The sequence below is a fragment of the Pectinophora gossypiella genome, chromosome 26, assembly GCF_024362695.1.
Source record: "Pectinophora gossypiella chromosome 26, ilPecGoss1.1, whole genome shotgun sequence".
Taxonomy (NCBI): Eukaryota; Metazoa; Arthropoda; class Insecta; order Lepidoptera; family Gelechiidae; genus Pectinophora; species Pectinophora gossypiella.
This window is the reverse complement of record NC_065429.1, coordinates 1,298,619-1,311,304: the sequence shown is the minus strand read 5'-3', so window position 1 is coordinate 1,311,304 and position 12,686 is coordinate 1,298,619. Positions and strand designations below refer to the sequence as shown.

The window sequence follows — 12,686 nt, the reverse complement described above, 5'->3', positions numbered from 1 at the left end:
ATAAATGCTTGTAATTATATTTTAAAAATTAAAATGTAAATAAATCTTATTTTTTACTGCTTCTACTTGTACACAGAGACTAGAGGCGAGAGAAATTTTAATTGATCAAATCAAAACATTTGTTAACCTTGTCGTAAACCGGACCGTCATAACAAGTCAAAATTTGCGTTCCTTTTTACGCATTATATTTTTTTTTATTTCAGATAAGAACTGTAAACGCGGAACGCCGCAACTTCCGGCGCCCCTTTTATCCGGTGGCGCTCGATCGCCCCACCGCGCCCTATCTAAAACCGCTACTGGGGCTCACGATTCGGAGGTCCCGGGTTCAAATCCCGGTGGGGACGAATGTAAGACAATCCTTCGGAAGGCACGTTAAGCCGTTGGTCCCGGTTACTACTTACTGATGTAAGTTAGTATTCGTTACATGAGTCATGTCAGGGGCCTTTGGCGGCTCAATAATAACCCAGACACCAGGGTTGATGGGGTTTGTAATCCACCTAACATAAAGTAAGACCCAGAGGGGATGAGATCTGCGCCCGGTAGCATTTATGCTTATGGCCCTGTTCACCCCATTAGGGATATGGGCATGAGTTGTCCGCCTGTATGTTGACCTTAATGAAACAAACTTGTACGTAATAAGACTTTATTTTTCGCAACAGATTTCCAAATTAAATTACAAAAAACAATTGTTCCGTTTAGTAAGAATACAAACTTTGGTAAAATTAACTTACAATAAAATATTATAAATTAAAAAGCTCATTTTTTTAATACATACGATAGGTTAAGTTAGGAGTGGGTGGGTGAATATCAAAATGTCAAGTTTGGTGACGAACTTTCATATTATTTTTTCATCAGTCATCCCGTGATCATGGCACTTGCAACAGTGTCGAAATATCGGGAGTCTCATATCCCTATTTAAACGCGGTAAGAACCCGTTATTATGTGCTTTAATTATGATAATGGTGCTAATTCCTGTAAATACCATCTAATTTTATTTTAAGTTATATCTGTCATTTTCTTATCCGCCGAAAAGGAAAGGGACGGGTAATCGACAAACATAAAATTAATGGAACACACGTCAATTTTAAGCACAAATCTAAACCAACCGTCTAAAAATTTTACATCCTTCAATAACCCGACACAGTTAAGTAGACAGCACGTCAAACGGATTGCATACCAGCGACGTACCTTTTGATTCGTCCGGGTTATTCATTCATTTACTCATTCTTCCTAAAATTAAGAGCTGTGAATCATCCGTCCCTTTCCTTTTCGACGGATATGAAAATGACGGATATAACTTAAAATTAGGCGGTGTCTGCAGGAATCGGGGCCATTAACCGCGTAAACTTAAAACAATGTATAACCAATGATTGTCGAATTTGTTGTCGAATTCATGTTTGGATCAAAAATGTTTGGTTCAGCAGAGACCTGCTTACCCCGGTGGGAAATAGGCGTGAGTTTATGTATGTAAGTATGTTATTTCTTATTCTATGGCTTTCACCCGGTGCTAATACCATCTTACTGTCCCCACTCTATTATCAGGTGGGTCCCGCGCACAGCAGTAACTAGCCAGCACTCCCATCGTGGCCAGACAAAGACATAGTATGCTGACCCCGCACACTGCTCCGGATGTGATGTCATTCAGGGGGGTCCCTGGCTTCGGCTGAACTGACAGCAGGATCAGTAGCCCGAACGCGCTGAGCAGGGAGAATGATGAGAGGACTATGTACCCTGAAAGGTGAACAGAAACGGATCTTAGGAAAAATGTTTAGGTTGGTAGTTCTTCGAAAACGTTATCGTGAACGCAAAATATCATAAGCCTCAAAATGGCGGGTCCAATTGCTTAATCTATGGTTTAAGAAGACCAGGTATAGTCAATCCTATGACAAGCCGCCATTGCTAGCCCATTGATGACGTAAGTTGACGTAAATATTACTTATTGAAAATTAAGTGAATCACTGACTAATTATTTAATTACTATTACTAGTCAAATCATCATCATCATCAGCCCATTAACGTCCCCACTGCTGGGGCACGGGCCTTCCCTATGGATGGATAGGGAGATCGGGCCTTAAACCATCACGCGGGCCCAGTGCGGATTGATGGTTATTAACGACTGCTAATGCAGCCGGGACCAACGGCTTAACGTGCCTTCCGAAGCACGGAGGAGCTCGAAAGGAAAACTTTTTTTTGTGGTCACCCATCCTATGACCGGCCTTTGCGAAAGTTGCTTTACTTCAACAATCGCAGACCGAGCGCGTTAACCGCTGCGCCACCGAGCTCCTCACTTGTCACATATAGGTATAAAAATCATTAAAACTGTAAGTAAATCTTTTACTAAAAGTTCAAAATTTCCTTGCAAAGGAAATTGTCACTCTAAAAGTGAACAACGCCATCTATCGTGTCATGTATTCCTCTTCCATTCACTGTTGTTAGTGGTCATCTCAGTACTCACACCTTTCACACACATATCCTTCACACAATCCTTCCACACTTTCCTGGGTCGTCCCCTACCCCTATATCCATCCATAGGCTGATCACCTGATTGTCCGAAAGTAAGATGATCCGTGCTTCGGAAGGCAGGTTAAGCCGTTGGTCCCGGTTACTACTTACTGACATAAGTAAGTAGTCGATGCATGAAGCCATTTCATGCCTTTGGCGGCTCAATAGTAACCCTGACACCAGGGTTGATGAGGTTGGTACTCCGCCTCACAACCCCCACGATAGAAGAAGAAGATATCCATCCACATTCATGCTCATAACTTTCCTCGTTATATGCCTTTTATCTCTCCTCATTACAAGCCCATGCCAACCTGTTGCTCCTCAATTTAAGGCACCAATGCACTCACCAGATATGAAGTTCCTGTTGGGCAACAGCTGCTGTCTTCGCGACCTGAACCCCAGCAGACCGAGCAAGAAACACGTGAACCCAGACAAGACGCCGAAATCTAAGTAGTAGCGGCGACCCATCTGGAAGTAAGAACATAAAATACAATACAATATAAAAAATGTAAAGACATGTTTACAACGGTAATTGAACCCAGTTCTTATAGAACATAAGCGTAACGATCTAACCACTGAACCATGGACGTTGTTACTACTAACACAGATTGACATAGACCGACATAGTCTGACATAGACCGACATCATCATCAGCCGTATGACGCCCACTGCTGGGCATAGGCCTCCCCCAAGGATCTCCACGACATAGTTCGACATAAACTGTCATAGACGGCCATACTTACAGAGTACATCATGTAGAAGCTCAGGCCAGTAGTTAGACCTCCGCACAGCGTAAGCATCAGGGCTGCGATGGTGAGAGAGGCAGTCGCGGAGTTGACCGCCTTCAGGTTGGACAGAGACTTGTATGTCTCGTCCGTGTTGGCTTCTGAGGGGGGGGATGCCACTCTGTGAAAAAAAAAAAAAACAAGGTAAGTAATTAATTAGGTAAGTACTTAATAGAATACATAATGGACAGTATGATTTTGCTATTTTTTTTTTTTTGCTATTATATCATGACCTAACCTAACCTGAAGATTTGACAGAACCGGTTTTATACAGAAGCGACTGCCTGCCTGACCTTCCAACCCGCGAAGGGAAAACCAGCCCAATACAGCTTACCTCCGAAGCCCATTTCTCGGGAATGTGGGTTTCCTCACAATGTTTTCCTTCACCGCTGAGCACGTGATAATCATTTATGATTTAAAACATGACTTCGAAAACAAATTCCACATTGGTTTAGGCCTGTTTTGGGATTCGAATCTAAGACCTCAAAGTGAGAGGTAAGCGTGCTACTAATATTGTCATTTTATAATATAAGTTATGTAAAATCTATGTTTCCGCGTATTCTGTATATGAGTATATTTATCCTCTACCGAAGGTGTCTGGAAGAGATCACTTTTGGCGATAAGGCCGCCTTTGCTTACTTTTAGTTTATCCAGGCTGTTTTGTGTTTGCGTGTGTAATAAAGTATTTATTTAATGTGATCCCTAGTTTAGTTAGGACATTACAGGCTGATCACCTGATTTTCCGAAAGTATGACGATCCGTGCTTCGGAAGGCACGTTACGCCGTTGGTCCCGGTTACTACTTACTGATGTAAGTACGTAATCGTTACATGAGCCAAGTCAGGGGCCTTTGGCGGCTTAGTAATAACCCTGACACCAGAAAGAAGAAGTGTTTATTCATTAATTTATAATGGCTTCCGTTGCCCAGTTGTTGAGTATTGGGTTTACGATCTACAGGGCCCTGAGTTCGATTCCTGGTAGGGAAAGGGACACGTCTAACAAAAAAAAACTCTGTGAGACTCTCCCTGGTTGGTTAGGACATTGCAGGCTGAAATGATCTCATTCACCGAAAAATAAGATGATACCGTGCTTCGGAAGGCACGTCAAGCCGTTGGTCCCGGTTAGATACTACTTACTGTTGTAAGTACGTAGTTACATGAGCCATGTCAAGGGCCTTTGGCGGCTTAATAAGAACCCTAAGACTAGAGTTGATGAGGCTGGTAATCCACTTCACAATCCACACGAAAGACGAAGAAGATGAACTATGTAAGGGGCCTTTGGCGGCTCAATAACAACTCTGAGAGCAGGGTTGCTGAGGTTGGTAATCCACCTCACAAACCACACGATACTACCACACGATAGAACACACAATCGGTCACTGATCCAACCCGCACAAGAGAAAGTATATTGAAATAAAACCAACTACTCACCTCGGCGAAATAACTGCAGTGGTCTTCTTACTTCTGTCCCTCTTACTTTCTTTCCTCTCTACTTCCTCAAAACTCCTGTCCTTCTCCGTTCTGAAGCTCGTCACAAACACGTCATGCCTCTCAAAGCCTTCTGGCAAACCATAGTTTAAGTTCTTCTGAGCTTTTGGCGAAATCGGCGAAGTTTGTCTTGCTATTGACAGATTAGCACAAGACTTCGATGGAGTCACGTGAGGAGTGCTGGATATGATGCTCCTTGGGGTATGATGCCTTGGACTGTCTATTGACTTGTTTGGAGTGATCCTCACTGACGGCTGGCTGGCGTAACTCTTGAGTTTTCTTGGCGTTGATAGCAACTCGTGCAGTTTCTGCGTCGCTATTAAGTTCTTCTTCGACATCGCCGGAGACGTGAAGGTTACGTTGCATTTCCTTGGTTCTTCGTCTTCTGTCGCCACTATTGCGTATCTATGCATCTTTCCGTTTACAGTTTTGACTATTTCCGTGGGTATTTCTTTCAGTTCGTTGTCGTCTGGGCCATCAACGTTGTATTCTAACACTTCGTGCGATTCTGCTTGTACTATCCTTTTTTTCGTCGGTGAATAATCCACCAAGTCATCAAAGTCGTCTCTTATGACTTCGTATCTGTGTTTTAGTCTGGAGTCTTCGAGTCCATCGTCGCTTTCAGCGTTCCTATCGTACTTCGAGCGTCTGTCCCTTTTGAACTGTGCCATTTCTAAGTCCTCACTCCTAGTTCTCGACCGCACGACACTCCTGGTCGGTTTACAAATCAAAGACGACTGTCTTTGGAAACTTCTGTTCAGGTATTTAGCTGGTTTCGGTGGTAATGCCGGTGGCTCATCTCTCAGTAGCCTTAGAGGATTATCCGAGATGTCCGTTCGGTGGATTCTGGTTGAGATTTCTACGTTTTTTCGTGGCGACGCTCCTATGGGTGTCATTCTTTGGGTCCTGCATCTTTGTTCACTCTGGCCGCAGAAAGCGGGGTTGGAATAGTATTTGTAGACAATTTTTGGCGAGTCCATCTTGTAAGCGTAATGGTTCCCCTAAGACTTATTAGCTATAAATTTATATCTTGGAGTCTTTGACCATAGTTCCTTTGGGGTGTTTGCAAAGCGTAACCGTTAAGCGCTGGTGGTTTGCGTCATTATTGTTGGTGATAACTCAAGCATTGTGCATTTTTGTGACCCCTTCGTTTTATGAGGGTTTCTCTGCAGTTCTTAAAACTAACTATCAATTTATTTTGCAACGGTTACGTGCGTTTGCTTTCTTAATGCAATTTTATTGCTATTTCTAATTATACGTGGGGTGTAGGTCCTGTTTCGACCTGTCTATATAAATAGTAGTAATAAATGTGTTTGTTCTAAAGCTTGATAAGGAGTACTTAGTTCATTTTGCGATGGATGTACCTCTGACTACCCCAATTAGGCTATAGTCGTCAGTATAGTCACTTTTATGTTAAAGACATTTATTGTCTTGGAAAACATCATCGGAAGGCCAGAAGTACATACTTAACTGAAAACCCCTATAGTTTAATAAAACATTAAAGACACTAATAATTTGTGCTTCTGTTGATATTAAATTCCGTTTTTGTCTGTAAAGTATAACCAAGAATAGTCTTTTAAATACTGCCTTCTTAAAACTCAGATTTCTGTTTAAGTACCTATTTCAATAAATATATTTTTTGGATTCTTTTCACTGTTAATCTTCGCAATTCTTATGCTGCACTTAACTTACAATATTTCTAACAAAACACACACCAAAAATCACTTAAGTAAATAACTTATTTTCACTTAAACTTTATTCACTAAAACTAAAACCTTATTTTATATTTCAAAAACGTTACGTTTCGCGTCTCGCTCTCTAAACGGTCAACCGTCAACTGAAAGGGATTCCTTTTTCAAAAAAAAAGATCGGAAATGGCGCGCGCGCGCCCTTGTAGCACGCGCTATTCGGAATTCAAATAAAAATGGCCAAGAGGGAGTTTGGGTTTCCTGTTTTTGGTTCCGTATTTAAAAGTTAGTATGAACAGGCATTTCTTAGATTAGCGAGAGAGATAAAATTAACAATATTAATACATTAGGCACATAGTAAGAATGAGATGATATGATGGTATGGAGTGTTCGGTCTGATCGAGTGAAGCTGCCAATTCTCTTTTGGCAAATTGAGTTTCTGCCTACCACGATAGGAAATACAGACGTGAAATGTGTCTATCTACGCCAAAAAGCAAAAAAGAGTAATGTAATGACAGATGCGCAAACGCAGGCGTCTCCTTCATTTTAAATACCGAACCCTAAAACACTTATTTCTATTTCCAACCTAACATAAACGTCAGAAGGTTGTAAATGACTTTTTCATGTGTTTGTCAAATTGAAAATGGTGGAGCTCATAAAGATATGTTTATACAGCTTTGGACTTTAACGCTTAAGAAATAAAAGGGTGAGTGAGTTAATGTTTGCATGTACGTTGCTATTGTGCAATTATTGAATGAGCTTTTTTTTATTTATTTTTTTGTCATGGGGTGAGAGTACGGGTGTCGGTAGATTTTGAATGAAGACCCAAAATATCCAAATTCAGTACCACACCCCGGACACTTCATACAAAAATCCAACTGGGCACGCTCAGGCCAGCCTGTTGTCTTAAATTTTGTACCGGGTGAGAGCCTTCAGCGCTCCCCATGTGTCCGGCTAAAGTAGTTAATGCCATCCGCGGCAAATCTACAATAAGTCACGTCAAAAAAAAATGTACAAAAATCTCATCAATGTGCTGCCTAATGCGTACTGTTATAGCACGGGTTTTGATATTTTAGATTTAAAAAAGACTATTTTAAATTAAACTGGAAAAATCTATATTTTACGTTAAATTTAGAAATGGAAGACAGCCTCCGTGGTCTAATGGTTAGAGCGTTAGGCTCACGATCTGGAGGTCCGGGTTCGATTCTCGATGGGGACATTGTCGAAATCACTTTGTGAGACTGTCCTTTGTTTAGTAAGGACTTTTCAGGCTTGAATCACCTGATTGTCCGAAAAAGTAAGATGATTCCGTACTTCGGAGGGCACGTTAAGCCGTTGGTCCCGGCTATTAGCCGTAAAAACACCTCCGCCAACCCGCATTGGAGCTGCGTGGTGGAGTATGCTCCATACCCCCTCCGGTTGATTGAGGGGAGGCCTGTGCCCAGCAGTGGGACGTATATAGGCTGTTTATGTATGTATGTTAGAAATGGAAATAAGATTCGGAAAATGAGAAACAGGGATAAAATGGCCTCATCAAAGCAATTCATCTAAGAAAGCAATTGCTATTTGACATTAGCTTGCATTGCGCACTTACTTTTTATATTATGCTCAGCACGTGATTCTTTTATGATCCAAACATGATTTCGACAATCATTGGTTTAGGTCTGTGCTGGATTCAAATCAAATCATTTATTTTGCAAAATTAATAAACAGTTACAAACCATGCAAAAATGGTTTAAGTACTACATAAGACTTCAAGTATCAGTAAGCAATATAACAATAGTAACTAAGTACTTGATTTAATTAACAATACTGTTGTTACGATTTTACGATTCGAACCTGCGACCTCAAAGTGAGAGGCCTCACGTACTTATCTTTAATTTTACTCATAAAATATCTAAACTCATAAAAAACCGCATCTAAAATTAAACTTTTTACGACCTTAAAACTGAAATGCATATTTTTTTTTATAAGTTTATGCATATTTTTTATTGCACCTGCTTGCTGCGCTCAATGCAGCTGCTATCGTCATGTTTCCATCTCTTTTTAAAAATTTTTGTCTCTCTCCTACTTAAGAATGAAAGAACATTTAAATCGACAGAATTCATAACAACAATAACAATATATACCAACATTACGCCGTACAGCCTCCGTGGTTCAGTGGTTGAGCGTTGGGCTCACGATCTAGAGGTCGCGGGTTCGATTCCCGGTGGGGACATATCCCAAAAATAACTCTGTGGTCCCTAATTTGGTTAGTACATTATAGGTTGATCACCTGATTGTCCGAAAGTAAGATGACCCGTGCTTCGGCAGGCACGTTAAGGCGTTGGACAGACGTATCGCTTCGTTTCGCTATGAAACACAATAACTTCGAAAGTGCCTACTTACCTAAGTAAAGGTAATGCATACTGCGAGCTTTCAATAATAATTTGAAATTGGAAGGGCACGTGCTGTAACGGTCGCAGACAGCTGCGCCGGCGGCAGATGTGAGCAGGGGTTGCACACCTTTATTGGGGCGAGACTAGATAATAGTGAGCAGCTCGGTGGCGCAGCGGTAAACGCGCTCGGTCTGCGATTGTTGAAGTTAAGCAACATTCGCAAAGGCCGGTCATAAGATGGGTGCATGACCACAAAAAAATTTCATTTCATTTCGAGCTCCTCCGTGCTTCGGAAGGCACGTTAAGCCATTGGTCCCGGCTGCATTAGCAGTCGTTAATAACCATCAATCCGCACTGGGCCCGCGTGATGGTTTAAGGCCCGATCTCCCTATGCATCCATAGGGAAGGCCTGTGCCCCAGCAGTGGGGTCATGCTGCAGATGTGAACAGCATTTTTGTTCTGCAAAAGCGGGCCATTCGGGCGATTTACAAATTGGGACCCAAGATGTCACTTAGAAATAAATTTAAAGAAATTAATATTTTAACTATGGCATCACAATATATCTTTGAAAACTTAATATATGTAAAAAAACATATAGGATTATTTGCAAAAAATAGCGATCGGCATATTGTTAATACCCGGAATAAAAATAAACTTGCTTTACAAGTCAGTCGATTACATAAGATTACTAAATCTTTTAAGGGGCAATGTATACGTTTTTACAATAAGATTCCCATTGACATTCAGAATTTGCCTTTCAACTGCTTTAAGAAAGTAGTTAAACAAAAACTTTACAAAAAAGGTTATTATAAAGTTAGTGATTATTTAGAAGATATGAATGCATGGGATTAACTGTCTGAGAACTGATATTAGGCAGCTAAATTACTCAATTGTATATCAATATTTTATGTTTATTTTTATTTTTTTTAAAAAGAACGTCTAGGGCCCTGTGCCGAGGTTTTTCTTGCAGCTTCTTTTCCCCGGCTATACAGGTTGTGAGAAGCTGCAGTAGTTTTAGGCGGATGAGACGTTCGTTATGTAAAAATTGACGATTCAAAGTGTAACTATGTTACCTACTGAATAAAGATATTTTTGAATTTGAATTTGAATGGGCTGATGTTGATGATGAGATAATAGTGCTGATTCCAGTATACACCATCTAATTTTATTTTAAGTCATACCTGTCATTGTCTTATCCGCCGAAAAGGAAAGGGACGGGTAATCGACAGGCATATTATTATTATACTCTCACACAAAAGAAAGTATATAAAACTATACGGCGAAGCTTGTGTGGTTTTCATTGACTGATTTTAATTACATTTTTGTTTTCTTTTTATTGCGAAAAAAAATATATATCTTTATTTAATTATATCTCTCTCTCTATTTAAGAGCTGCGCTCTTGTCGGTGGAGTAACCGCCATTCCTCTCTTCTTCCCGCCAAAACCTTCACCTCCCGATACGACACGACCTGCACCTTCTCTTTTATTTGTTTCATAAATGTTATCCTAGGTCTACCCCTTCATTCCTTCCTTCTTTTCTTCCTTTGGTTTACTATTAATTATAAAGATTTAAAAATAACTAATAAAAATATATACCTATTTTTTAAATGTTGACGACCCCTGGCTGTGTAAGCGCAGGGGAGCAGCCCGCATTCTATATCGACGCCGTGTTGTGTACGAAAATCGATAATTATGACCTTGACTTGACCTGACTGTTACGTCAGACTTTGGTAAGATAACCTTAATTAAAATAATAACGGGTTCTTACCGCGTTTAAATCGGGGATATGAGACTCCCGATATTTCGACACTGTTGCAAGTGCCATGATCACGGGATGACTGATGAGATTGAAGTGGAGTAGGTAGATCTATAATTTTCTACGGATTTATTTTTATTTTTTTATGGATCTACCTACTAGAAATCATGGCACTTGCAACAGTGTCGAAATATCGGGAGTCTCATATCCCTGATTTAAACGCGGTAAGAACCCGTTATTATGTTCTAATTATGATAATAACCGCGTAAACTGAAAACAAGATAACCTTAGATGCGAAAGTATCTGTGTGTCTGTTACTTTTATCTAGAGTCACGGTTCGAATCCTGGCTTGGGCTCTTAACTCAAGTTTGAATTTATGTTTGAATCATAGAGGAAGGTGAACGTAGTGTCTTATAAGGAAATGAAACGTTAAAAACAGTTAAGTTTACAGCCTATGTGGTCCAGTGGTTGGGCGTTGGGCTCACAGTCCAGAGGTCCCGGGTTCTTATCCCGGTGGGGAAATATTACAAAAATCTTTTGTGTGATCCCTAGTTTGGTTAGGACATTACTGGCTGATCACCCGAATGTCCAAAAGTAAGTTGGTCCCGGTTACTACTTTTACTGATGTAAGTACGTAGGTAAGTAGTTGTTCATGGGCCATGTCACGGGCCTTTGGCGGCTCAATAATAACCCTGACACCAGGGTTGGTAATCCAGCTCATAACCCACACGATAGAAGAAGAAAGAAGTGCAAGAAGTAAACTAATTATAAATATATTTCTACCTACATAATTTAAAATAAAATGAAACCTACATTGCTATTCGTCTCTGTTCGTATTTCAATGAATGCGACACCCACTAGTTGTGTGCCTAAAAAACTACTTAACCAACAACTTATGTCAATTTTTTGCATGTTATATTACAAACTACCCTGTTTAATTACAAACTATCTGTTTCAAAGCAACAAAATGTCGAAAATAAGTTCTAAAATATCGAAGAAAAAGTCCAAATCTATAAGAGCTGGATTGTCCTTTCCCGTAGCAAGGATTCATACGTTTCTGCGCAATGGCAACTTCGCGCCTCGCGTCGGCAGCGGGGCGGCAGTGTACTTAGCGGCGGCCTTGGAGTACCTATCGGCTGAAATCCTGGATCTAGCTGCCACAGCGGCTTCAGATAACAAGAAGACAAGAGTCCATCCCCGACACATACTTCTGGCAATCAAAAATGATGACGAATTGAGTAGAATGCTCACTGGTGTTACGATTTCTCAAGGAGGTGTTCTTCCACTGATACAACCACAGTTGCTACCGAAAAAAACAATGAAAACCAGCCAAGAATCCGATTAAATTGAGAAGGAAAAGAAGAAAACGAAAAAGTATGGAAGTGTGATATTATTTGGATAAAAAAATATTTATTTGACGACGGCCAGTAATGGTCTGACGAAGTCCTTTTCAGGGCTACAAATATTTCTTAAGTTTCGAAGGTAATCGATATTATGCTGTGATCTGAGTTCGACCCCGCCGGTGTGGTCAACGTTTGCCCTCATTCAGCGCTTATCCGCGCCGAGAATCGCGCCCAACCGGACACCCTAAAACATGTTATCTTAAATTTTTGTACAGGCTGAGAGCCCTAAGCGCCATTTGCCCGGCCAAATGTCATACGGCATATCTACAATACTGACTTGAAATAGATAAAATAAAAACGCGAGTCTCTGCTTACCCCGGTGGGAAGTAGGCGTGAGTTTATGTATGTGTATGTAAAAACGCGAGTGTTCGCGTTAGTCGCGCTCACGGACAGTCCGCCTGAAGATTTGTCAGGTCCGGTTTTTTACAGAAGCGACTGCCTGTCTGACCTTCCAATCCAAAAAGGGAAAACCAGCCCAATACAGGTTAGGTGACATAGCTCCGAAAATGCATCTCGGGAATGTGGGTTTCCTCACGATGTTTTCCTTCACCGCTGCGCACGATAATCATTTATGATCCAAACATGAATTCGAAAACATATTCGACAATCATGATTTAAGCCTGTGCTGGATTCGAGGGACCACGGTTTATAAGTCATGTCATAACGATGTTAAACCCGAAACTCGTATC

The 12,686-nt window shown here is 40.9% G+C and overlaps 1 protein-coding gene across 1 annotated transcript; it reads right to left on the bottom strand.

Moving 5' to 3' along the window:
* Positions 1-638: 638 nt before the first annotated feature.
* Positions 639-6,591, bottom strand: LOC126378415 (uncharacterized). The gene is made up of 4 exons (XM_050026764.1): positions 4,717-6,591; positions 3,246-3,408; positions 2,850-2,970; positions 639-1,731 (listed from the first exon to the last, which is right to left on the bottom strand). Exons 1-4 carry the CDS (start codon positions 5,751-5,753, stop codon positions 1,508-1,510), a joined length of 1,545 nt encoding a protein of 514 aa, XP_049882721.1. The 5' UTR covers positions 5,754-6,591; the 3' UTR covers positions 639-1,507.
* Positions 6,592-12,686: the final 6,095 nt, after the last annotated feature.